Source organism: Elephas maximus, chromosome 5 (assembly GCF_024166365.1).
Source record: "Elephas maximus indicus isolate mEleMax1 chromosome 5, mEleMax1 primary haplotype, whole genome shotgun sequence".
Taxonomy (NCBI): domain Eukaryota; kingdom Metazoa; phylum Chordata; class Mammalia; order Proboscidea; family Elephantidae; genus Elephas; species Elephas maximus.
The window spans coordinates 161,357,397-161,382,417 of NC_064823.1; the positions used below are offsets into that span (position 1 = coordinate 161,357,397).

The 25,021-nt window shown below is 49.5% G+C and overlaps 1 protein-coding gene across 1 annotated transcript in view; it reads left to right on the forward strand.

Annotated features, from left to right (window-relative positions):
- RNF4 (ring finger protein 4) overlaps nt 1–24,293 on the forward strand; it is a 40,424-nt gene extending 16,131 nt beyond the window's left edge. The window contains exons 2-8 of the mRNA XM_049886614.1: nt 708–864; nt 4,296–4,410; nt 6,845–6,924; nt 20,295–20,304; nt 20,802–20,961; nt 21,589–21,637; nt 22,039–24,293. Of these exons, the coding sequence (XP_049742571.1) occupies nt 856–864; nt 4,296–4,410; nt 6,845–6,924; nt 20,295–20,304; nt 20,802–20,961; nt 21,589–21,637; nt 22,039–22,188 (573 nt within the window). The 5' untranslated portion in view covers nt 708–855 and the 3' untranslated portion in view covers nt 22,189–24,293. The remainder of the gene's footprint in view (nt 1–707; nt 865–4,295; nt 4,411–6,844; nt 6,925–20,294; nt 20,305–20,801; nt 20,962–21,588; nt 21,638–22,038) is intronic.
- The last annotated feature ends 728 nt before the right edge of the window (nt 24,294–25,021 follow it).

A 25,021-nucleotide genomic window follows, 5' to 3' on the forward strand; every position in this document is an offset into this window, starting at 1 on the left:
ACTCCCTCACCCCTGTGGGTTCCTGACACAGAACTCAGCTGCAATCTCCAGCAGCCCCAGAATGAAACCCAAGGGCCTCTGGCTCTCAGAAAGCTGAGCCTATCTCACAGAAACACTGATGCTTTATCCGCCCTTCCTGGAGAGTCCCCTCCTTACGCTACTTCCCCACCCACAGTCTCCTGGTTCCCCCCAGTTTACCTTTTGCTAGTGATGGAAGTCTCAGCTGGGCACACAGGTGAATTAGGGGAGTTGCTGTGATCTCTTCAACAAAATCATCAGCTCCCCCAGATGGGGACAGTGAGGCTGTTGAAACAGACAGACTGGGTTTTGCTGTGGCCTTGGTTTCTCTGTGTGTACAATAAAACAGTAATCTCTGTTCCTTCCCAGGTATTCTGAGGAGTAGGTGAGGTCATGTGTGAGGAAGAAGCTTACCTGCATTGTGGCAACTCTGGTTCTTTTTTGCAGAAGTTAGCATAATACTTTCAACGCCAGAAAGGAGGACGGGAGGGTAGTGTGAGGATTATGGTTGCAAGCTTTGGAATCAGGTGGTCCTGCGTTCAACAAGAATTCTCTCACTTCACACAATTACTGCGGGGTTAAATGAAATAAAGTACATAAACGTGTTCAGCAAGGCACGTAGCTTACTGAGCTGAGCTTTGTTGTAGCTGATGCGTGTGGCAGCATTTAATCAACTCTCTGTTTTTCAGAATTTGAAGACGCTGGAAGTCTCTCTGGCCCCGAATCCTCAGGCAAGCTGGGAAATGACTAACCAGCAGGTGTGAGAGGTTGAGAAAGGTCACCTCCCTACCCACCCTGGGACAGATCACGTCTTTTCTGTAGGTGGAGTCGAGCACAATGAGCACAGTGAGTTTCTCTATCGTATCTTCAGAGCTGAGCAGCTGCCTGATTCCGTGTGGCACGTCGACGGGAGTCCCGTAAAGATGCCTCTGAGTAACCGAATGTCGAAAGAGCGTGTGTGCGCCAGGGACAGCAGCGAAGTTAAACCAGCTTGTTCGTCTCTCGCTGAACTCTAGTGTCACGGGTGGTGCTGTGGTTGCGGCAGACAGAAGCCGCGGGATGCACGGCTGGGGTTTGGCCGTGTCCTGCCTTGGGTGCAGCTGTCAATGTCCTGGAAGTAATAGGGCTCCTTGGTTTCCTGGAATAAGCATTTATTTAATCATTCAGAACCAGTTTACAGTTTCCCCAATTTTATTTCCATGTGTTATTTTTGGCCCAGTGGGAGCACGTTCGCAGTAATCTTCGGTGACCACTTTAACTATTATTTGGAGATTTTATCAAACCTCACAAGCACCTCTGGTTTGGGGCAACCTAGATGTCACCTGGAGTCCGGTGGCTCCAGAGAAGATTGCCTGAAGGTCCCCTGCCCCGTTTACTCCCAGCCGACAGTCAGAGCTCACTCGCCAGGGTTGTCCCTTTTAGGCAATCCTAAGCATATGTAGCTGAAAACAGCTGTTTTCAAGACAGTGAACGCTTCTCCAGTGGAGCAGATGTTAAAAGACCTTTGGATGCTATTTCTGCATTCTAGGGGTGCTGGGAATGATACAGGGAAGGCGGGCAAGATGCGATTAAACAAGCAGCCCTGAGACTCCTGTAGACCTGGTCACTGGCTGTTTGACCCCTGTGAGCCCTCTCCCTCTTCTTCCTGTTCCTGACCACCCCAGTCCCCACTGTGCCCCAGGCCCACTGCTGATATCCATACCCATCCTGCTCAGAGAACAAAAGGGGGGTCTGCTTAACTGGATCCCCCCTTCTGACAGACAGGTGTGCTTTAAATAGCCACCTCACCTGTTGCTCCTTAGCTGCAGATAGCCACTGAGCTCATTGTAGGAAAGTGGTTACCCTGAGCCTCGGTGCCTCACCTGGGAAGCCCCCAAGCCTACACAGAAGGCACCAGGACAGGCAGAGCCAGGAAAGAATGAGGTCAGTAACTTCTGTGGTAGTGGTCAGATGGTTGGTTTTAGCTCTAAGTTGGGGGTCTCTGAGGGTTCTGCTAGCTAAAAAAGGAGAGACGCTGAAAAAAATACAAGAGGACAGATGGGAGAGAGTCTCAGCAAATATTCCAGGATGGACTGAGCCTGGCCCTGCAGTATCAGACCCCCCTGCCTGCTGCCTCAATGAATTCCCACAGTCCCCCCTCTTTGAGGAGAGGCAGAAGAAGAGAGTAGCAGGATGGGAAGACTCTTGGAAGAAGATCGAGAAGTGGTTAGTCCAGGCAGAGCCTCTACAGAGGAGGCGGCTTTTGAGGAGGTTCTTGAAAGTTGTGTACAAGTTGACCAATGAAGAAAAGGGGGAGAGGTCAAGGAGAACTCAGATTAAAGATGTGGAGGTCCCAGAAGAGCAGCCAGGGGATTGAGAGGCTTCCCTGGAGGTGGGAAGGTGGGATGGTAAGTGCTGGGCCGGGCGTGGGGGTGTTACTACAATGCCACAAGCTGAGGCTCAGGGTCCAGGCGGTCCTGTGACTGCTTCCTTGGCTCCCTCAGTAGGGACTGGAAACAACACAGGTGCCTGGGGTAGGGACGTAAAGGGTTCTGTTTTAGCAGTGGCTGGTAAAGAAGACTTGTCTGCTGTAGAGGAAGGGGGACACGAGGACAACTTGGGAGAGTAGGATAAAGGTGTAGGAGCCCTAACTAAGCAGCCTGTCCACAGGGGAACACTGGCAGCAGAACTCAGCTGAGGCCAGAGGGGTCAGCTCCCTCGAGGGAAAGAGCAGGTCCTCTCTGCCATCACTTGTCTGTGGCCCTGCCTGGGGACGCAAGTGCTCCTTGGATCCAGGGGACCCTGCCAAACCTCACTCCACTTCCCAGCTTCCTCAAGCTGACAGACAGGGTAGCAGTCTAAATCGCAGATAGAATTAGGCTTCCCCTTATTACCTGGCGAGGCTTAGGTTGAGCAGCTGCTCTTGGGTCCTGTCCTGCCTCTCATCATCCAGTCCTGGCGCAGCTCCCAGGACAAAATGGCAATCAAGCCACAATGGGAAACTGGCCCTAAAAAGGCAAGTAGAGTCCCTGGGTGGCACAGTTAAACTCTAGAGTACTAGCCAAAAGGGTGGTGGTTCGAACCCACCTAGAGGCTCCTTTGCAGATAGGCCTGGCGGTTTGCTTCTGAAAGGTCACAGCCTTGAAAACTCTACAGAGCAGTGTTACTCTGCACGCACGGGCTCACCACGAGTTGGAACTGGCAACTGATACAAAGCAAACACAGAAGTTAGAGTGATAATAGCATCTTCCATCTACGCTCAGTGCTTTATATACATTATCTCATTTAATCCTATCTCAGTCCTGCAAGGCAGGGACTGGTGAGGAAATTCAGGCTTAAGAAGCTCAGTACCTGTCCCAGGTCACCCAGTAGGTAGGTGGCGGGGCTGTGTGAGGGACGGCAGGACATGCAGGATGGGAATAACAAGGTGGCAGGCTTGTCTCCTTTGAGGACGGCAGCTACAGGGAAGCACATTGCCAGCTTGTCGTTGGGGCCAGCGCTTGGAAACTATGAGGCAGTTCTACTCTGTCCTTTAGGGTCGCTATGAGTCAATTGACTCGACAGGAATGGGTTTGTAGGGTTGCTGTAAGTCAGAATTGACTTGACAGCAACAGGTGTAGGCCACAGGTGGTGAAGCATATTGGCAAGCCAGCAACTTGAGCATGTGGAGGAAAGGCTAGTTCAGAACGTAGGTGCCTACAGCCCGCTGGGTCCCAGCCAACTGTGGGTCTCAGAGCCAGTGAGAGACGCTTTGATTGTAAGGGTGTGAATCACACTGGGTAATACCCTAAATGGTTAGAAGACACATACATTCCCACAGGAGACCAGCTTTCCACAACTGAGTTGTTAACTTTGAAGCCAAACTTATTTGGCCTAAAAACCAAAATAGGCTTAATACGACAGAACACACGTTCAAGGAGGAAAGGGGCCTGTAACGTGGTTAAAGGAGGGCCATCTGCTACCAAGGCCAGATCCTGACCTGGAACACGAGGCTTCATAGAAGGGTGTGTCATGCTTCTCACATACTGATAATTTGGTACAGTGAAAATTTTACTTTATAAAATTGTTGTTCACTATATGTTTTGGGTGGTTTCTTCCTCTGTAAACATCCAGTGTTCTAGAATCTCAAGTTTTGAAAGGACCCCAACCTCAGGTCTACCCCCTGGCTGCCTGCGGTGTTGATGAGTTGAAACAGTCCCCATTGTTGAGCTTTTCTTCTTCTACTTAGACTTCTTGCTGAATTCATGAATACTTAGGAGCTCATGTGAATGTTTACTCTTTTCCCTCAATACCCTCAGAGAAAACGTCGTGGTGGAACAGTCAGTCCTAGACAAGCCCAGAAGCGAACTCGGGAAGCAGCCTCCACACCCGAGATGGCTGTGGAAGCAGAACCCATAGAACTTGTGGAAAGCGGTAAGGTCGCGCTCAGTACCGTGGAAACGCGGAGAGGCAGTGTGGTGTGGCAGGTGGGCACAAACCCTGTTGATGCCCCACACTGCTACTGACCAGCTATGGGGCTTGGGGCAACTTACGTGACCTCTGAATCTCCATTTCCTCTCCTGAAACAGGTTCCTGGTAGTACCTACTGCATAGAGTTGTTAGGGCCACAATGAGTTAATAATGGGAAACATTTAGAACAGCGCTTGGCAGGTAGCCCTTAATGTACAAGGGCTAGCTACGATGAGTTCTTCCCCGGTGCCTTTTTAAAATCTCCACAATTTCAGACTCGCCTGTGGATATCCATTGCCAAGGATTTTTTCCACTCACGACTCAAAGCTACCTTGGGTTAGAGCTGTACTATGTCTGCTTTATGGTACCCTAAGACCCCCTCAGGTTTTGAGACTGTCATGCAGCTGGGATAACCGTTCAGCCCACTGGGAACCTGCAGCACGGGAGTGCCATGCTGCCCTGGACCCACCTCTTCTACTTAAATTGCTTCGCTTCATGGAGTACTCAGCTTTCCTCTTAGGTTTTTTCATTAAGACAGGTCGTCACCCAAGGAGGCAAGCTTGTTGGCGGAGCCCCCGGGCGAGAGGCGGGGCCCCCGGGCGAGAGGTGGGGAGCCCGTGTCTGCACAGGGGGTGGCAAGGCCTGCCCCAGTCCCTTTGCGCTGCAGCGAGGGTGTGTTTATAACTGATGCCTGAAAACTGGCGTTGGAAGAGAAGTCACTTGGTCTGAGGTGTACTTCACGCCCACACCCCGAGTAACGAGTTCTCCGTGCTGTCTCTGGTCACTGAGTTGCACGTCTAACAGGGAATTCCTAAAGGGCCTTGGCTGTGAGTACCTCTTCACCTCTTGGCCTAGAGGCTAGGACCCTGGCCTCCCTTCCCTCCATCCCCAAAGCTGATGCCCTGGTGTCTGAATTCTGCCCTTAAGGCAGCCATTAAATAGAATGAGAAATTCTCTTTGCAATTTACAGATCACGTTGGCTAGTTACGCTGTATTATGGGTTTTATTTTTGCGAAGCATTTTAATACGGGAAGATAAAACAAGGTAGAATATATTAAATGCATTGGAAGCCACTTTCTCCAAACAAATATTACCCATTGCTGTTGAGTCCAAGTCATAGCGACCCTATGAGGACAGGGCAGAACTGCCCCATAGATTTCCAAGGCTGTAAATCTTTATGGAAGCAGACTGCCACATCTTTCCCCCACTGAGTGGCTGGTGGGTTCAAACTGCTGAACTTTAGGTTAGCAGCCAAGCACTTAACCACTGGACCACCAGTGCTCTCCAAACAAATATTAGAATCATGCTATTTCTAAAAATCATACTCTCATAGAAATAAAAATTATATACACAAATGAATGTTGTACTCCATGCCTCATTCCTCTGCCCATAGCAATTCCAACGTTAGCCTGTGCTCACGTGGCATCCGCAGTGTATAGGGCTCCAAAGGGCAGACTGCAGAGCAGGGTCCACTTTTGTGTGTTGGAACACCCCTGTTCTCCATCCAAGCTGGGGAGCACTTCAGAGAGAAAGGGAGGTAAAATGCTTACTTTAGAACTGATGGAGTTGCTGATCTGAGCGTGACTCGGCCTGGGGACCAGGTGGCTGCCACACTCACTCACCCAGGCAGCTTGAACAGCCTGGAATAACCAGTGGGTGGCATTCCCGGCTGAGAGGGTCAGAAGTTACCAGCCGGCTGCTCCCAAAAAGGAAGGCCCTGAGCCGAGGGTGCCCTGTGCCTTCTCCCACCCACCCCAGCCAGTGAGTCACCACCTCTCTATGTGAAGGAGCACGTAGGGTACAGGCCTAGCCACATGGGAATGTCACCCAGGGAAAGAGGTGTCCACACACGCCCTCCCGATGGTGCATCTGAAAACACTGTACACCTGCTCACAGGAAAGGTGTGTGTTGGCTATTGCCCCTGAGAACAGGGTCGGGACTGGTGCTTTTCCAAGCTTTGCTCTGTTTTTTTTTTAACATATATAAACCACTGCTTTTGTTTTCTATATCGTGGTGAAAGCATGCACACCGAAACACCTACCAGCACCACAGCTTCCACATTTACAGCTCGGTGACGTAGACATTTCCCATGCTGTGCACCGTTCTAACTGTCTCATCCCAAACATTCCACCACGATGAACGTAAACTCAGCGCCCCCAAAGAAAAGCTCCCCATTTCCCTCCCTCCCACCCCTGAAACCTAATAATCTTTGGTTTCTGTATGTTTGCTTATTTTATGTAAGTGAGATCATACCATGTTTGTCCTTTTGGACTTGCTGACTCACTCAGTGAGATGTCTCCAAGGTTCATCCACGTCATGGTGTCCTGGTCTACTTCTGTCTACGTGTTGATGAGGCTCTGCCTTTCTCCTGATGCTTTTTAAATCTTCTCGTTTGAAGCTGGAGATGAAATAGTGGACCTCACCTGTGAGTCCTTAGAGCCCGTGGTCGTCGACCTGACTCACAACGACTCCGTGGTGGTAAGTGTGCAGTGGTGAGAATGGGTTTTCCTCACCTTGGGGCCGCTGCCCAGGACCAGTGCCTGAGGCCTTAGTTACACCTTGTGCTGAAGAAACACTCAGTCATTCATTGACTGGAGACCAAAATGGGAAATGCTTCCAGAAGACCGTTTGTTGTAGCTGTGTTGCTTATGGGCAGTAGGTCCGTGTGACCCTGGCCTTTGCACAGCTGAGTGCGAAGGCAGCCTGGGGGGAATTCCAAGATGACAGGCCCCACGCCTCTCCTTAGTGCCCGATTCTGCAGTTTACACCAGCTGTGTGACCTTGGGCACCTAAATCTCTGTAAAATAAAGCCATCTGTAGGTAGTTATGAGGATTAAATGAGACACTGTATTTGAGTGCCTGACTAGGGTGGGGCCCTCCCAGCTGCAGGGACAGGAGACATTTGATCAGTACTGCTGCTGGGAAATCCCTTGAGTCCCGAGAGCGGCTGAATGTGGCCCTGAGGGATGCAGGTGCCCCGCATTGCCACCTGACGCATGAGAGTGTCATGGCTTCAAGGGGAGCTGGGCCTTTTTCCCCCCTTCCCCGAGACCAGTTATAGGCTTACGGTGGCTCAGGCCCCGTGTGCAGCCTGTGAGGAAGGAGACTTAGTGTGGTCAGACACCATTCAGCAGACCTGCGCCACGGCACAAGGGCCACATGCCTGAATATGGGTCTGGGAGGCAGTTGTTCTCTCTGTAGAGGTTGCAACTTTAGCTGTTATTGACCTAGGCTGCCAGGATTGTGGAGCGGACAGCAGATGGCAGGTTTCAGTGTTGGGGAGGCGCTAGCAGGCCTTGCTGAGGGGTGTGTGATACCAGGGGGTGGGGCAGGGAGTGTTTGTCACAGTCTTCCCCTGGACCTGAGCCTCATGGTCACAGGGCTTGGGGTGACCTATAGGCTGTTACTTCCTAATTCTGCTTAGAACTTCAGAATAGGGCTTTACCCAGAAGCCTCAAGATGCAACAGCAGAAGAAAAGGGGAGGGCAGACAGGCTTGACAGGTCTAGCTAGAATCTGGTCTCTGGTTGAAAACCACTGGGATGTCCTGTGTAGATCCCAAAGGGAACAGAGCTACCTGCGTTAAGAGGTCAGCCTGTCCCAGCAGCATCTGCTGAGATCATAGCCCGAGGGAGGCTGAAGGGGACGTGAGTTAAATCCACCTGACTGCCCTGCCCAGATCCCAGAGGGAGGGCAGCTGCTCTTTCTGAGTGGTCAGGCTGCCCCAGTGTCTGCCGAGATTGCAGCTGACGGCGAAGGAAGGGGCCGTGAGCTCCTCAGCAGGAGCCAGCAGTTACCCTGGAGATTGGAGAGAACTTTCTAGGAGCTTGGGTTTAGCTGAGAGTGTTCTTCTGGGGCTTGATGAGTGTGTTTTCTGAGATACATTTGTGCGTACAGCTTTGCTGCCAAGCCTCTAGGGCTCCCTCGTGTTCTGGAAAGATAGCTTAATTTGGTACCTCGGCTGGAGACTGCAGCCCAGTTGCTGATTAACTCTCGAAAGTAGTGGCAAGTGCTTATTTTTGCAAATATTCAGTGACCACCTGCCATGTGCCTGGTCTCTGAACTAGGCCCAGAGGAGAGAGCCAGAATCCTGAAACACTGCTGAGAACAATGACTTCTGTTGGGTGACAAAACTGATATCATAATGTCCTGTTCCAGGCCACTGAGACTACTCTCACTGCACGGGCTTCTTTTCTTGAGCTTTCCTGCGTTCTTCCTTCTCCCCTGGGCTTGGGCTCCATGCTCTGATGCCAACCCTGTGCACACACTTCACTTGGGGCTGCCTGGTTAACCCTTATGGGGTCTGCAGTTGGCAGAGTCCTTGTGAGCCAGGGGAGAGGAATTTTGGAGCTGTGGGGTGCTGTCCTGGGGGTGGATAGATGGCCAGAGGCACTGCTTTTTAATTTTAGCCAATCCGAGGGGTTGCCTGGTAGTATCCCATTGTGGTTTTAATCTGTGCTTTTCCTGATTACAGAAACCCTGGTTGTTTAGTGGATAAGAGCTGCAGCTGTTAACTAAAAGGTCGGCAGTTCATATCTACCAGGCGCTCCTTGGAAACTCTATGGGACAGTTCTACTCTGTCCTGTAGGGTCGCTATGAGTTGAAATCGACTCAACGGCAACAGGGCTTTTTTCCTTAGAAATAAGATTGAACACCTTTTTACATTCATTGGTGGTTTGTTCTCTTGTGAAGTGCCTGTTCAAATCTTTTTTCTACTTATTTTTCCAGTTGGACATATACCCTTTTTTTCATTGATTTGTAGGAATTCTTTGTAAGGTATAAATGTGAAACTGCCATTAGTTTTGTGTTTCTTGTCTTCTCCAAGGCTCGTCTCTTCATTCTCTTCCTGGTGTCAGTTGACATGCAGAAGTCCTTAATTTTAATGTAGTTTAAATTATCAATTTGTTGAAATCATTCCTTAACTCTTATCATAAAAAAAATTCCTGTACTCTAAAACATTTTACTGTGTTGCTTTTCACGTGTAGGTTTGTAATCCCCATGAATCAACTTTTGTGTATGGCTTGAAGGTGGGGTTCTTTCATGCCCCTCAGTAAAGTTTTATGATTTTCCCTGTAGAGGTTTTGCAAATCTCCTATTAGATTTATTCCTAAATATAGGTAGTCCTCAACTTACAACGTGTTCTAGTTACAACAAACCACACTTAACGACCGTCTTTTTTTTTGGTACATCTTATTGTTAGTATTATGTACTACATGTGATATCTTAGCACATTGTTTGCTGATGTTGTCATTGTCAAATGTTCATTCACAGGTGTTCAAACATCAGATTTATAAAGATAATGATAATAAAAGATAATAAAACTTCACACACATGAAAAAGGTATTCAACTTAACATCAGAACGGACTTAAAACAGTCATCAGAACATAACCCTGTCAAAAGTCAGGGACTCAGTTAAAAAATGGGCTAAAGATGTGAACAGACACTTCACTAAAGAAGACATTCAGGTAGCTAACAGATGTATGAGGAAATGTTCACGATCATTAGCCATTAGAGAAATGCCGATCAAAACTACAATGAGATTCCATCTCACTCCAACAAGGCTGGTGTTAATCAAAAAAACACACAAAATAATAAATGTTGGAGAGGCTGTGGAGAGATTGGAACACTTAGATACTGCTGGTGGGAATGTAAAATGGTACAACCACTTTGGAAATGGATTTGGCACTTCCTTAAAAAGCTAGAAATAGAACTACCATACGATCTAGTAATCCTACTCCTTGGAATATATCCTAGAGAAATAAGAGCCTTTACTTGAACAGATATATGCACACCCATGTTTATTGCAGCACTGTTTACAATAGCAAAAAGATGGACGCAATCAAGGTGCCCATCAACGGATGAATGGATAAATAAGTTATGGTATATTCACACAATGGAATACTACACATCGATAAAGAACAGTGATGAATCTTTGAAATATGGAGGAACCTGGAAGGCATTATGCTGAGTGAAATTAGTTGCAAAAGGACAAATATTGTATAAGACCACTATTATAAGAACTTGAGAAATAGTTTAAACTGAGAAGAAAACATTCTTTTGTGGTTATGGGAGGGAGGAAGGGTGGGAGAGGGGCATTCACTAATTAGATAGTAGATAACTGCTTTAGGTGAAGGGAAGGACAGCACACAATACAGGGGAGGTCAGCACAATTGGACTAAAGCAAAAGCAAAGAATTTTCTGAATAAACTGAATGCTTCGAAGGCCAGCATAGCAGGGGCAGGGGTCTGGGGACCATGGTTTCAGGGGACATCTAAGTCAATTGGCATAGTAAAATCTATTAAGAAAACATTCTGCATCCCACTTTGAAGAGTGGCATCTGGGGTCTTAAACACTAGCAAGCAGCCGTCTAAGGTGCATCAATTGGTCTCAACCCACCTGGATCAAAGGAGAATGAAGAACACCAAGGACACAAGGTGATCACCAGCCCAAGAGACAGAAAGGGCCACATGAGCCAGCAACTACATCATCCTGAGACCAGAAGAACTAGATGGTGCCTGGCTACAACCAATGACTGCCCTGACAGGGAACACAACAGAGAACCCCTGAGGGAGCAGGAGAGCAGTGGGATGCAGACCCCAAATTCTCATAAGACCAGACTTAATGGTCTGACTGAGACTAGAAGGACCCCGGTGGTCATGGCCCCCAGACCTTCTGTTGGCCCAGGACAGGAACCATTCCCGAAGCCAACTCTTCAGACATGGATTGGACTAGACAATGGGTTGGAGAGGGATGCTGGGGAGGGGTGAGCTTCTTGGATCAGGTGGACACTTGAGGCTATGTTGGCATCTCCTGCCTGGAGGGGAGATGAGCGGGTGAAGGGGGTTAGAAGCTGGCGAAATGGACATGAAAAGAGAGAGTAGAGGGAGAGAGCAGGCTGTCTCATTAGGGAGAGAGTAACTGGGAGTGTGTAGCAAGGTGTATATGGGTTTTTGTGTGAGAGACTGACTTGCTTTGTAATCTTTCCCTTAAAGCACAATGAAAATGAAAAAAAAAAAAAAGTCGGGGACTACCTGTACATATTATTTTAAGATAGTGGGTGGGTAGTAGTTTTTTTTTCCACATTATTTGCTGATATATACTTGAATTTAATCTGTTATTATACCTTAGATGAAGGTTTACAGGACAAACTAGTTTCTCATTAAACAGTTAGTACAGCTAATGTTTTATAACATTGGTTAACAACCCCACAACATGTCAGTACTCCCTTCTCAACCTTGGGTTCTGTATTACCAGCTTTTCTGTTCCCTCTGGCCTTCTAGTGGTTGCCCCTGGGCTGGTGTGCCCTTTTAGTCCCGTTTTGTTTTACGGGCCTGTCCAATTTTTGGATGAAGGGTGAACCTCAGGAGTGACTTCATTACTGAGCTGAAAGGGTGTCCGGGGGCAGTATTTTAGGTTGCTCTAGTCTCTCTCAAGCCAGCAAGTCTGATCGTTCTTGTTGAGTTACAGTTTTGTTCTACATTTTTCTCCAGCTCTGTCCGGGACCCTCTGTCATGATCCCTGTCCGAGCAGTCAGTGGTGGTAGCTGGGCACCATCTTGTTGTATTGGACTCAGTCTGCTGGAGGTTGTGGTAGATGTGGTCCATTAGTCCTTTGGACTAATCTTTCCTTTGTATCTTTAGTTTTCTTCATTCATCCTTGGTTCCGAAGAGGTGAGACCAGTGGAGTATCCTAGATGGCTGGTCATGGACTTTTAAGGCTCTATTCATCAAAGTAGAATGTAGAACTTTTTTTTTTATAAACTTTGTTACGCCAGCTGAGCTAGGTATTCTCTGAGACCATTATGCTTAGTGCAATAGGTCGGTTACAAAAGGACAAACGTTGTATGAGACCGTTACTATAAAAACTCATGAAGAGGTTTACACACAAAAAGAAACCATCTTTTGTGTAATGAAGGCGGAGTGGGGTTGGAAAGACACTAAATGGACAATAGTTAAGCGGTGACATTGATGAAGGGTAAGACAGTACACAATTTTGGGGAAGCCAACCTAGGAATTCTTAATCTGCGGGTCTTTGGGTTTCTACCTGTTGTTGTTAGGTGCCACCGAGTTGCTTCGGACCGATAACGGCCCAGCGTGTGACAGAACAGACACCGCCCGGTCCGGCGCCATCCTTCCAGTCGTCGTTACGCTTGAGCCCACTGTTGCAGCCAGTGTGTCAGTCCACCTGGTTGAGGGTCTTCCTCTTCTTTGGTGATCCTTCACCAAGCGTGATGTCTTTCTCCAGGGAGTGGAACCTCCTGATAACACGTCCAGAGTATGCGAGATGTGGTCTCTGCTTCCTTCTAAGGGGCATCCTGGCTGTACTTCTCCCGAGACAGATTTCTCTGTTTTTCTGACAGTCCATGGTATATATTGTTTGCTAACACCACTATTCAAAGGTGTCATTTCTTCTTTGGTCTTATTAATTGTTGAGCTTTCGCATGCAAAAAAGGCGATTAAAAACACCGTGGCTTGGGTCAGGCGCAGCTGAGTCCTTAAAGTGACATCTTTGCTTTTTAACACTTCAAAGACATCTTTTGCAGCGTATTTGCCCAGTGCAGTGTGTCTTCGATTTCTTGACTGCTGCTTCCACGGACATTCATGGTGGACCCAAGTAAAGTGAAATCCTTGACAACTTCAGTCTTTTCTCTGTTTATCATGATGTCATTTATTGGTCCAATATCTGTACAGCCATATCATCAGCAAATAATGATGGTTTGGGGTTTTTCCTGTTTTTTTCCCCCCTTTCCTTGATGCATTGGAGAGGCCTTACTTAAAATACTGAATAGAAGTGGTGATAAAAAAAAAATTCTTGTCCCGTTCCAAATCTGGGATAAACCTCTCAGTGTCACCATTAAAGATCTTTGCTGTAGGTTTTTTTTGTTGTTCTCCTACCCCATATCAGATTGGAGGAATTCCCCTCTATTCATGTTTGGCTACAAATTTTTATTGTGAATCAGTGTTGAGTTTTATCAAATGGAATCATTGAGATAGTTTTTTTACTTTCAGTATGTTGAAGTGAATTACACTGTTTTCTGTCATTAAACCAGTTAAAATTATTGTTCTGATGTGCTGTCTTTTTGAATACTGCATTTTTACGCAAATAACGTGTGTACCTTCTGCTTTTGACAACTGCACCCACACCTCTCAAGATACTTTCAAAAGCACTGCTATGCCATTTTTTTTACATGTTGGTTGGCTGTAGAAAAAAAAACAATTAACATAGCATATTTACGAAAATACCTTGTGAGAGGAGGGAGCAGTTGGCAGACAAATGTAGAAAGCACAAATTACTTGAGTAAAAATACGGTATATTGCTAGATTTAGTTTGCTAATGTTTCATATTTAACTTTTGCATCTGTGAAATGGCGGGAGTAATAGTAGCCTCAGAACCTGTCTAACTTCAGAGGGTAATGACCAGAATCAGCCTCAAGCTGCTGCCCGTGAGGTGGACGTCAGACATACCTCCACCCTCCAACCTTTTTACAAATTCTTTTACCAGCTGTCCCTTCCATGGCACTCTTTCTTTACTTTTCTTCTGGATTCGATAATCTGTCAAAAAGGCCACACAGAACTCACAAACCATACTTACAGTTAAGTGGTTTGTTAAGGAACAGGGTGCAACTCAGGATCAGGAAGCATGGAGGCAAAGTGTCCCTTCTTCAGTGCAGAACAGCTCTCGGCTTTCTTGACCGTGCAGGCCTCCTCTCAGGACAGGTTCTGGGCCTGCCTGCTCTGCCGCTGAGCCCCTTCTGGGCCTCTCACTATTGTCAGTGTTGAAGCCCTTGACCTGTGTTATCGCTCTTTTAGGCGTTTCCCTACCTCCGCTCTCTGTCGCTTCTCTTTTCTTTCTTCCTTCTGCGGCTGCTTTTCCTGTCTCAAAAACTTCTGTGGGGTTGGCTGCACATATACACAAACTATCCATTTCAAGATATGTCCTACTCACCAGGACCACAAACTGACCTAGGCCACAGACTCTTCTTTTGCTTACTAGGCTATAAACACTTCATTTGCATAGTTTATTGACTAGTCTTGCAGGATGCATACCAATCACAGGGCAGCCTGCAGCCCAGGGCCAGACAAAAAGTATCTAACCGGAAGTTGTTTACAGCTTACCCAGGAGATGTCAATCAGCTTAGACAAAAGTGACAAACCATCTAGGTTAGAAAACTAGGGCAAAGGTAACTCCTTAGGGTTTAGAGGAAAAATCTCTTAAGCTGTTTTTCGAAAGAACCAAGGCAAAAGGAGACATAAAGGAACTCGTGTCACCATAGTATCAGTTTTATAAGTGAGACTGGTCTGTATTGGTAGCCTTATGAAACGAGTTGGGGAGTGCACTACCTTTTTCTGTTCTATGAAAGATTTTTTAAGATTGGAATGATTTTTTTCCTTGTATGTGTGGTAGAACGAAACAGTTCAAGTGTCTGGGCCTTGCATTTTAATCAGTTCTAGTAATTTCAAATTTTTAGGAGTTTGTCATTTTCTGTCTCAACATAAATTGTTTATAATGTTTTCTAATATTTCTGTGGGTTCTGTTGTGTCTCCTTTTTCATTCCTGTTACTAGTTATTTGTGTTCTCTGTCTTTTTAGATTAGTATTGCCAGATATTTGTCAGCTTTATTAGATCTTTCAAAGAACCAGCTTTTAGCTTTGGAGATCCTTTCTCTCGTAAGTTTGTTTTCTATTTCATTGATTATTTTCTTTGTTTATTTTGCTATTCTCTTTCTAACCAGGGCTACAAACTGGCTCAGTCATGGCCGTCTTAAACGCAGGCAGTGTACACACGTTGCACAGCAGCCAAATCTGATGCCCGTTGGATTTTGACCAGACAGGAAACAAACAGTGGGGCCCTGCTCAAAGATGGCAGCCGACTGCACCACTTTAAATGTTTCAGGAGCCTGGTGCAGGAGATTGAATTATTGGCAGGACTGTGGAGAGTGACATACGTTCAGAGTGGCAGAGTCAGCAGCCATCTTTGACCAGGGCACCCTTGTTTATTTCCTACTTAAGTCAAAGTCTGAGGGGCAATAGATTGGTTGCTATGCAACGTGTGCACTGCCGTTGTTTATGATGGCCGTGACTGAACCAGTTCAAACCCCTGTTTCTAACATACTAGTTTTCTTCATTTCTTTTCTAATAAATGCATTTAAGATATTTCCTTTAGCTGCATCTTACAGTTTTTGTATATTTTATGTTCAACTAAAAATATCAAATCCCTTTGATATCTTTGACTAATGGGTTATTTAGAAGCATGTTTTTTAATGGCACACGTACAGAGATTTTCTTTTCGTTGCTCATTTTTTGTGTTGTATTGTGGTCACAAAACATTATGTTTGAGGTCATATCTTTACAATTTGTTTACCTGTCCCTTCCCTCCCCACCAGATCTCTTACCTTACCCCGGGGCTTTGGTTTCTGCCTTCTGTTAGGCTTTTGAAATCATGCTGCTGTTTTTGAGATTCTTCTGTGTTCTTACTTCCCTGGATTATTGTTTTCCTTTCAATTTTACCCAAAAACCACTCTCGTCAACATAGATTCCAACTCAGAGTGACCCTACAGGACAGAGTAGAACTGCCCCATAGAGTTTTCAAGGCTGTAATCTTTACAGAAGCAGACTGCCACGTCTTCTCCTGTGGAGCAGCTGGTGGGTTCGAACCGCCAACCTTTCGGCTAGCTGCCAAATGCTTTAACCACTGCACCATAAGGGCTTCTAACTTTGACCTGATCATTCCTTATTTTTTTTATCATCTCTTTTATTTAAAAAATGCTGTATCTTGAATTTTGTTGTTCCCAGTAGGAAAATTGATCCAGATAACATGCTTCAGTTTATGGACATCTCTGCAATGGTGCCAGGCTCTGCTCTCCTGGCTGCAGTGCATGGTGGACAGGAGACAGCCTCCTCTCTCTGAGGAATGAGCCTGTGAGGACAGGGCTGCTAAAGAAGTATTTGCTTGGGCTTTTTTCCTTCGCTGAATTTCAATATCGCGTCTTTTAAAGTCAGATTAATTTTCCTGGAATCCTTTCTGGTCTCTTTTTGTAGTTCACTCATGAGTCGTGCTGCTGTGTTTATAATATGTGTCCTGCCCGATAGGACTTTGACGCCATATTAAAAGGATCTGATTAATGAAGTCCTCCTTGCCGACAGGGCAGAGTCCTGTCTATCTCTCTGTCTGGGTATAGTAAAGGGTAGGATGGGCACCCATTTAGTTTCAGAGTGAAGGTACCGGTGCGATACAGTAAAGAAACAAGAGCTTAGCCATCAGGGCACAGCTGCACGTGCATTCAGAGGGGACTCGTTGCTTGACTAGATCGTTAATGTTGGCACCAGCCTGCCGGGTATTCCTGGCAACGCTCCAGTAGCAGTACAGGCGGTCTCCAAGTTAACAGCGAGATCTATTCCTGAGTGTGTCTTTAGGGTTTTGTAGGTAAGTCGGCACAGGTGCATACAGTTTTTAACCAGCCTTACTTTAGGGCAGGATAGCCCTGGTGGCATAGTGGTTAAGAGCTCAGCTGCTAATCAAAAGGTCACCACTTCGAATCCACCAGCTGCTCTTTGGAAACCCTGTGGGGGTATTCTGCTCTGTCCTATAGGGTCACTATGGTCAGAACTGACTCAGCAGCAGTGGGTTTAGTTTGGTTTTAGTGCAAGAAAAGGCCAGAAGGCTTTGCAACAGTTTAAAAGTTACACGTGCTTGTCGAGGTGATTGTGATGAAGAATTTCTTGTAAGCGTTGTTTTAATCTTTTCAAAGGGAAGGCAAATTTAAGTAACATTAAAGGGCAGATATGAGTTGCCCGTGAGTCAGACCTTCGTAACCAGGGGACTGCCTGTAATCTGTAATTGTGTGATGTGTGCACCTTCTGGATAGAAAGAGTAGCCCTTTATGCACACTGTGGTTGGAAACAGCTGTTTTTCCTGTCAGACAACGTGCAGTCCCGTGAGGGGGAGGTCATCCAAAGTCCTCTCAATGAATGTGCCTTCTGAGAAATGCTGGGAATCATCTTGAGTCCACAGTGACTCCAAGATTGCTGCTACTTGATTCTGGAAGGTTCTTTTGCTCCAGGGTGCTGCTGGAGCTGCAGGAGGTCCCTAGAGTGCCACGTGTTCTGCCATGTCCATCAGAAGAGGAAGGGCCCGTGTGCCCTACTGACTAGGCGACTGTAGCGTGGCTGCCAGCATTCGCCGGGGTTTGAGACTCACGTGTGCTTCAGAAGGGGTGCGGGGTGACCAACCTGGTGCCAGCGCCCAGAGTGCAGCTGCTGCGGCCTGTTTATTCTCTACATGCCAGCGAGGACGCTTGGGACCCAAACAAGAGGAAGGCCTGGTGCTGCCTTGGGGAAGGACAGCAAGGGGCCATTCTGGGACAGGGCACCTTCACTTGTCTTCTCGTGCTTTCTTGACTCTGGTTTATCCAGAGTAGGGAAAGAGAAGCCAGACGCAAAGTAAAGTCGAGTATGTGAGTTTCGGATCCTGGGCCTCTTAATTATGGTGGTGGTTTTTTGTTTTGATTTTTCACTTCTGTTAAAGGCCTCTCAACCCAACTAGAGGCCCTGGTGCTTGTGTTATACCTGCATCCCTTGGTCCCCTCATTCAGTAGACAGTCTTCCCCGGCCTCTGTCTCTGTGCCAGGTAAGTGCTGTGCTGCTCCCTGCAGGACCACAGCCTCGGGCAGAACAATGTGCACCTACCTCTCGGGATCCTGGGATTTGATGTGGTGTGGCTGTGGGTGGAGGGAAGGCTGGTAGTGAAGTTGCTGTCTCGGTTCTGTCAACTGGAAGGTTGTACAGGGGTATGGAAAGGCCCAGGGCATGGAGGGAGGAGACTCAGGCTGTGGTGCCTTGCTCACGCTGCCCCTTGGGCTAGAGGCTGGGTTGGTCGCCCAGAGCTCTGACTTTCTTATTGAAGGTGGGGGCAGTCAAGTTCATCACCAGCAAGCAGTCTCTGTGGCCTTCATTCACCCAGTGGTGATGTAGGAGCACCTGCCACGTGCCAGGCGGGGTCCTGGGTGCTGCAGCTACAGAGCTCACACCTCCCCGGGGCAGGGGGCCACAGTGTTCAGGTCTGACCCCAGAGGCACCCTGGCTCGTGAGGGCCTGTGGAGACCCGGTTCTTGCGTGCTGATTGTCAAGGGATGGGATTGTCCTGTCGGCCGTCTTTCCACGACCTTCAGGTGTGCAAACCTAGTCAGTGGTCCATCTTGGCAAAGGCCGGTGGGGTAGTACTGGGGCTCTGGAGAGCCCAGGTCATCCCTGCCCAAAGCAGAATTTGCTTCTGCTCCCTCCCGGCCAAATTCAGGGCTTTCCCCAAGGGCCAGCACTGTGGGCAGAGCCTCCCTTTTGAGACCCCTTTTGTAGACTTCACGTGGACGGCTTCCTTCTGCCAGCCCAGGCTTTTCTTCAAGTAAGTGTGGTCTACCCAAGGAGGTTGGCTAGCTGTTCCTACTCTCTGCAGCCACTTGGGGTGGGTGGCGGAGGAGAGCACCTTCAGTAGCTCCAGGTGGGAAAACTGTGTTCTCATCTGCGAAGTGAAGACCTTTATACCTGCTGCCTTTCTGGTGGTCTGTTGTATCTGTCAGGGTTTAGTTTGGGAAACAGAAACCGCTCTAGTTATTCTTAAGCAGAAGCGAGTTTTCATATGTGGAAGGAGGTGCTTACAGGGCACTGAGAAGTCTGGGGGAGCCAGCTCTAAGCTAGGGTACAGTATTTCCAGGGCATCTCAGCATTGACCTAGCAAGGAAGCGGCCACCTCTGCTCAAGCAGAAGGCTGGTCGGGGGGAGTCTTCAGATTCAGATGGACACTACTGCGGCTAGCTTTTAGAGGAGAGGAGCCTGGGTTTGGGGCCTTGCTGCCTCCACCAGAGTTGCCTCTGGATACCTGTAGCCGAGTCTGCCAGACACAGCCTACCCCGACACCCACCCTCTGTGCTTGTCACTCTGTGAGTCCTGGAGAGCACGTTCCCAATGTAGTCCATCGTACGTGACACCTGGGAGTGGACAAGTGTGCTGCTGGGGAGGCCCTGAGCTGGACAGGTTGGAGAGTGCTGGAGGGACCTGGTTTGAAACCGTTGTGGGGAAGATGTAAGTTCTGGACAGTTAGGCCAGGGCTTAGTCAAGTCCTTACCTTTTTTGCATACCTCAGGTACACAAATTGAATAGATCACAATCCTTGGTTTGTGCCACTCACATGACTGATCCACGCATGGCCTACTTCTGCTAGTTATTTTTAATAATGTAGTAAGCATGGCAACGCCACTCCTTCAAGTGAAGGCTCAGACCTTAGTCGTAGCTGCATCACATGTAATCCTCCACGTGGGCGCTGTCGCCCAGGAGAGCGTGTGGAGCCTCACGGCAGCACTGGCTGCACGCACGCCCTAGCCCTGTGCCGGATGTTCGGGCCTCCGTTACTCCTCACAGCAGTGCACTAAGGTGGCAGCCCTGTGGCCTGTGAGAGGGTAAGTGCCGTCCCAGGTCAGGCACCCGTCCAGGGCTATGCTCACGCTCGCAGGCTCTGCAGAGCCCCTCATGCCCGCACAGACACTGTCACACACGTGGCGGGGGAAGCACAGCGAGCTAAGTGTCCCTCAGGGCAGAGACCATGCTGGTGGTCAGCTGTGAGTGACTAGGTGAGGGGCCCTTGGCTGAGCAGAAGAGGCAGGCAGGTCTGCTGCTGCTGGGTGCTGGGCGGGAGCAGGGGTCGAGGGGCCTTCCCTCACAGAGGAGTAGGGGTTCCACAGTGTCTAACACATTCGAAGCAAGAAATGCTATAGTTTTGTTGTTCAAGAGATATGTTTTGTAATCGAATGTTTTACGTCAAACTGATGGCCTCTTTTTTTTTTTCCTTCCCTATAAAAGATTGTTGACGGTGAGTACTTTCATTTTTCATGGGGTTGGAGTGGAGGCTGGCCATGGTAAGGGTTGTGATTCTGGCAGCCCTCGTCAGACGCTTCTAAAGCGGTCCAGGAACGGAAGCAGGGAGACACGTGAGGGTATTGTGGTCAGACCTGCACACTCAGGCCCCTGTCAGCTGCTGGGGCAAATACAGCTTCCAATGCTGCGTCCTGCCTGGGGGCTGACTGGATTTTGGAGGAAGCTGACAATCTTAGAATGGTCCACAGCTCAGGCCCCTCTTGTGGGAGAGATGGGGTGATTTCTGCTGGGAAGATGGGGGTCATGGCCTCTGTGGAGGCTGGTGGGACCTTTAAGGTGTGGTAGGGCATGGTAGCAGTTTCTCTTTGGGGATTTGGATGGATGGCCTTTCTCAGGCAGGGAAGGAGGGTCACTTGGAGGCACCAGGGTGGGGTGGTAAGGAGGATGAGTGGCCCAGGGAGACCCAGCCCTGACAGTCACCTCAAACCTCAGAAAGGAGGCGACCCAGGAGGAATGCGAGGAGGCTCCGCCAGGACCACGCCGACAGCTGTGTGGTGAGCAGTGACGAGGATGAGTCCCCCAGAGACAGAGACGTGTATGTGACCCCACACACGCCCAGAGGCGCCAGGGAGGAGGGCGCGGCCGGACTCAGGTACAGAGGCACCCACTCAGCCATCTGTCAGGGAGAGCGGGTGGGGAGTGGTCAAAAACGCTGTGGCTCTCAGCAAATGCTCTGAGCCCCTAGGTGTGGGGGCTTGCCTGAGCAGTCGGAGCTGGGCACAGAGCTGGGTTCAGCTCTTCTCATGGTGACCGGGCTGGGCCAGGCGCTGGGCAAGTGAATGGAGCAGCCTGGGCCGCTAGTGAAGAACAGACATGGTTCCCCGCTGCTGGCACCAGGAATGCTGAGTGGGTCCTGCCTGGCCTTGCCCAGGGTTCACCCTCTTGAGGTCTGAGGTGGCAATGTGGGGCTGGCATACACTTGTGGGGGCCAGGGGCTCTGAGTGAACATAGAGGGGCATGAGGGCAGGATGACTCAGGGTGTTAGCCCCTTCTTTTGGTCTGGTCTTTTTTCCCTCTGCCCCTCTCTCTGGCCTCCTGCATCCCCTGGAGGAGCCGGGTCCCTGCAGGTCTGCTGGGCACCTATGCTCAGACCGGCATAGGAGGCCAGGGAAGGCCTGGCAGAGGCTTGCAGGGCCTGGGGCCTGGCTACGTGCAGCAGCTGCACCAAGTGGTGAGTGCTAGTTTGCTGAGACACTTATGTGACGCCCTGTGGTTTCAGGCCCTCCGGTACTGTCAGCTGTCCCATCTGCATGGACGGTTACTCTGAGGTAAGCCAGCTGCAGGGAAGGAATTAGACCAAATAGAATGCTTTGCAACGGGTGGGGTTGGACATACCTCTCTGCGTTTCCACCCTGGGAGAACATGCTGGCTCCTCCTGCCCTGGGCCTCCCCACATGACTTTGTCGGCTGTGTGTGGCCCCTATCCTGGCCCTAAGCAGAAGCTTCTAGTATCTTCTGACCCACCCTGTGCCCAGTACAGCAGCCCTGAACCTCACTGAGCCCCTAAGGGTTCCGGTGGCCGTGGCCCCTCGTGACTTTCCAGCTGAGCCTCTGGCCCTCGCTTTTTCTGCGGCAGCCTCGCGGCCCTTCTTGTCTTCTCAGTTCCCAGTCTTAGGAACAGGCAGCAGTGACCAGGATCAAATTACCTCATTTATTAATGTTTTTCTAGATTGTGCAGAATGGACGTCTCATTGTTTCTACAGAATGTGGCCACGTCTTCTGCAGCCAGTGCCTCCGTGATTCCCTTAAAAATGCTAGTACCTGCCCGACTTGTAGGAAAAAGATCAACCACAAACGGTATCACCCCATTTATATATGAAGTATACAGTGCTGCTCAGGAGAGATGGAGGGACAGACAAACAGCATGGCTGGATTCTCCCCACAGCCTTCCGCAGAATCTGTGGGTTAGCTGCCTCCAATTTCCTGAGTTCAAAAGACTCTCAGAATCAATGCCTGATGATATCATCCGTTCTTTTGTTTCCAACCTCTTCTTTGATCTTTTTGTTATCTCCAGTTTGCTGTGGGGCTGGACCAGGGGGCCTTCCCAGACCAGGGTCTCCAGCTCTGCTCCTCTGGGGTGGCGTGGTTCCGAGCTGGGGGCGAGGGAGTCAGCCCCACTGGCCACCCACCAGCCTGTAGGCCCGGGGTTCCCTGCTCTGGGACCTCATGTGGCTTATGGGCTGGCCCGCACAGTGGAATTGAGAATTGTGCCTCCAGCCTCATTCCGGAACCTGCATGTTTGCCAAGAAGTGTCCCCGTCTCCTAGCTTCCTGCCGGCAGCGTCACTGTAAGGGCAGCCCCTAGGCAGTGATCGAGCAGGTCTTTCCCGGCTTTTTTGGGCCCACCACCTCTCTTCACAGCCACCGCCACTCAACCAGTCTGCCCATCGCACAGTGACCAAACAGTCCACCTTGCTGAGGATCCCAGCAGCAAGAGCAGCCGAGACCCACCCAGCCTGGAGACCCTGGGAAGACCCACCACCGGACTCCTCTGGGGAGTCAGGGCAGCTGTGGTTCCGCCTGCACCTTAACTTGGATGGGCTGTGATCTCTGCAAATCCAGAGAAGCTCTGCAGGGCACTGCCCCGTTTCCTGCGACTAAAACCGTGCAATAAAGGCTGTCCTTCCTTCCCAGCAGCCAGGAGACGCAGCACCGTCAGCCCTCCCAGAGGCCTGATGAAGCCTGGGAGCAGTGCCGTCCCCCCGCTGCTTCTGTTCACCAACCGTTCTCAGGAACCTTACCCATGCCCCAAAGGTCTCCACCTGGCACAGAATCTGCAGGGTCAGCAGGTGGGCCCGCGGTCAGGGTCTTCTCTGTTTTCTGATAAAATTAATCTCGTGCTCGCCACATGGCCTCTGGCCCTCAGTTCCTATAGTGTAATGTCTGGTCGCCTGAGCACAGGCCCTGGGAGCTGGTGCCACTAACAATGGCCTTATCAGCCGCTCACCTCCACGCCATTGTCCAAGTTACTTCTACCCTTTGTTTTAAAGAACTTGGCCCCCCACTTGACCTCAGCTGGGCCACCGACTTGGCTTTCTCACCCACCCCACCACTTGACAGTTTGTCTCAGAAGCTGCTCTTCTGGCTTCCTGGGCTTTTGACTGCTCCATGGGTTTGATTGGCAAAGCATGGCGGCACTTCCTCCCCAAGGAGCCCAGGGAAAAACCCCCTCCGTTCTCTCCAGTGAGCAGGCTGCTCTGGAGGGCAGAGGGGAGAAGCCTGTGGTGCCAGCCTGCCTCCACCTCGTGCCCCGCCGCCCTCAGAGGGCCTCAAGCCAAACCAGCAGCCTTTGTGGTGGGGGAAGGGCCACTCCGGCTTTGCTAGCAATAACTGACCTTCAGCTGACCTCCCAAAGGAGCAGAATTCACTTTACATGGGGCCGAAGGAGTGTCCTGCAATGAAGAGAATGGTTTTATTCTTCGTTCTTCAGCTGTTTGGTTCACTTCCAGTTAGTCTGAATAAAAGTAATAATTTTCTACTTAGCATTACAGAGGGTAGGACCATCTGGCTTTCATCAGAGGGACGCGGACAGTGTCTGCCCTCAGACTGGACGTGGTTACAGTTAGGTTCCTTCCGGACTTCACGTAAATGCTTTTTTCTCATATTTCAAATGGTACCCAAACTTCAGGAACCCATTCGACCAATTCACTAACACCTCTGCCGATACGCTTTTCAAAGTGTAATGTTTTTTGCTTAACTGGTTGATCATTCATCTTGAATTAAATTGGGGAGAATGTGTGCTTAGTTTCTTCTTTGAATACTGCAAAATAGGAGAAGGTTAATATGAAAATAAGTCCCTTCCCCTTCCTCTGTACATAAGTCACACCTTCCTTTGTTCCATCTGAACTATAACCACGTAGGGCGGTCTGTTCTGGACTCCTACTTGTCTTAAAGATGGAAATAAACCATTCATTTGAACCAGGTCCATTGTTGGTGCATTCATTTCATCTGTGGAACCAGTTCTCCCCCTTTTGCAGATGTGTGTGTCTCTCACCCACCTTGCCTGTGGTGTGTTCTGCCTCTGGCGGGGAGAGTCTGCTCATCTGCTGCCTGCCCAGAAGGTGTTCGTCCAGCAGGGCCCACAGTCTAGGCCCCAAGATCCCTGAGAACAGGATCCTGGCAGGAGGCTGGTGCCCAGCTGCACAGGAGCGCAGCTCTGACTCTGCCATGCCCCTCGCACCTGACCACAGAGCCCACCTTATGTGGGGAGCCATGGTCCAGAGGTGTGTGCTGTGCCAGGTGTCCCCCCCAAAATGGGCAGTGCCAGAGAGGTGGGAAATGGGCATGGGTTTCCTGGCTCTGCCCTCTCCACGCCTGTCCAGCCAGCGATCTACTGGGTACCTGGGCTTCTGGGCAAATGGCAGCACTAAACCCCAGAGGCATGAATGCCTCCACTCCAGCGTGCACCCGGAGCTTAGGCTCCTGGCCCTGTGCTTGGCTCAGAGGTGTGAGGAAATCAGCCTTCCTTACAGAGCGGAGCGTATGGTAGTGCCAGAGACAGCTAGGCAGACCCCCAGATCGGTGGATTGCAGGAGAGCCTGAGGCGGGAAGTTTGAGCTGCCGTCCTGAACGCTGAAAAAAAGGCTTCCAGCAAAGGAGGAAAGGGAGGGTTCTGAGCAGAGACCCCAGGCCCAGAGCCTGACAGGTACTGAG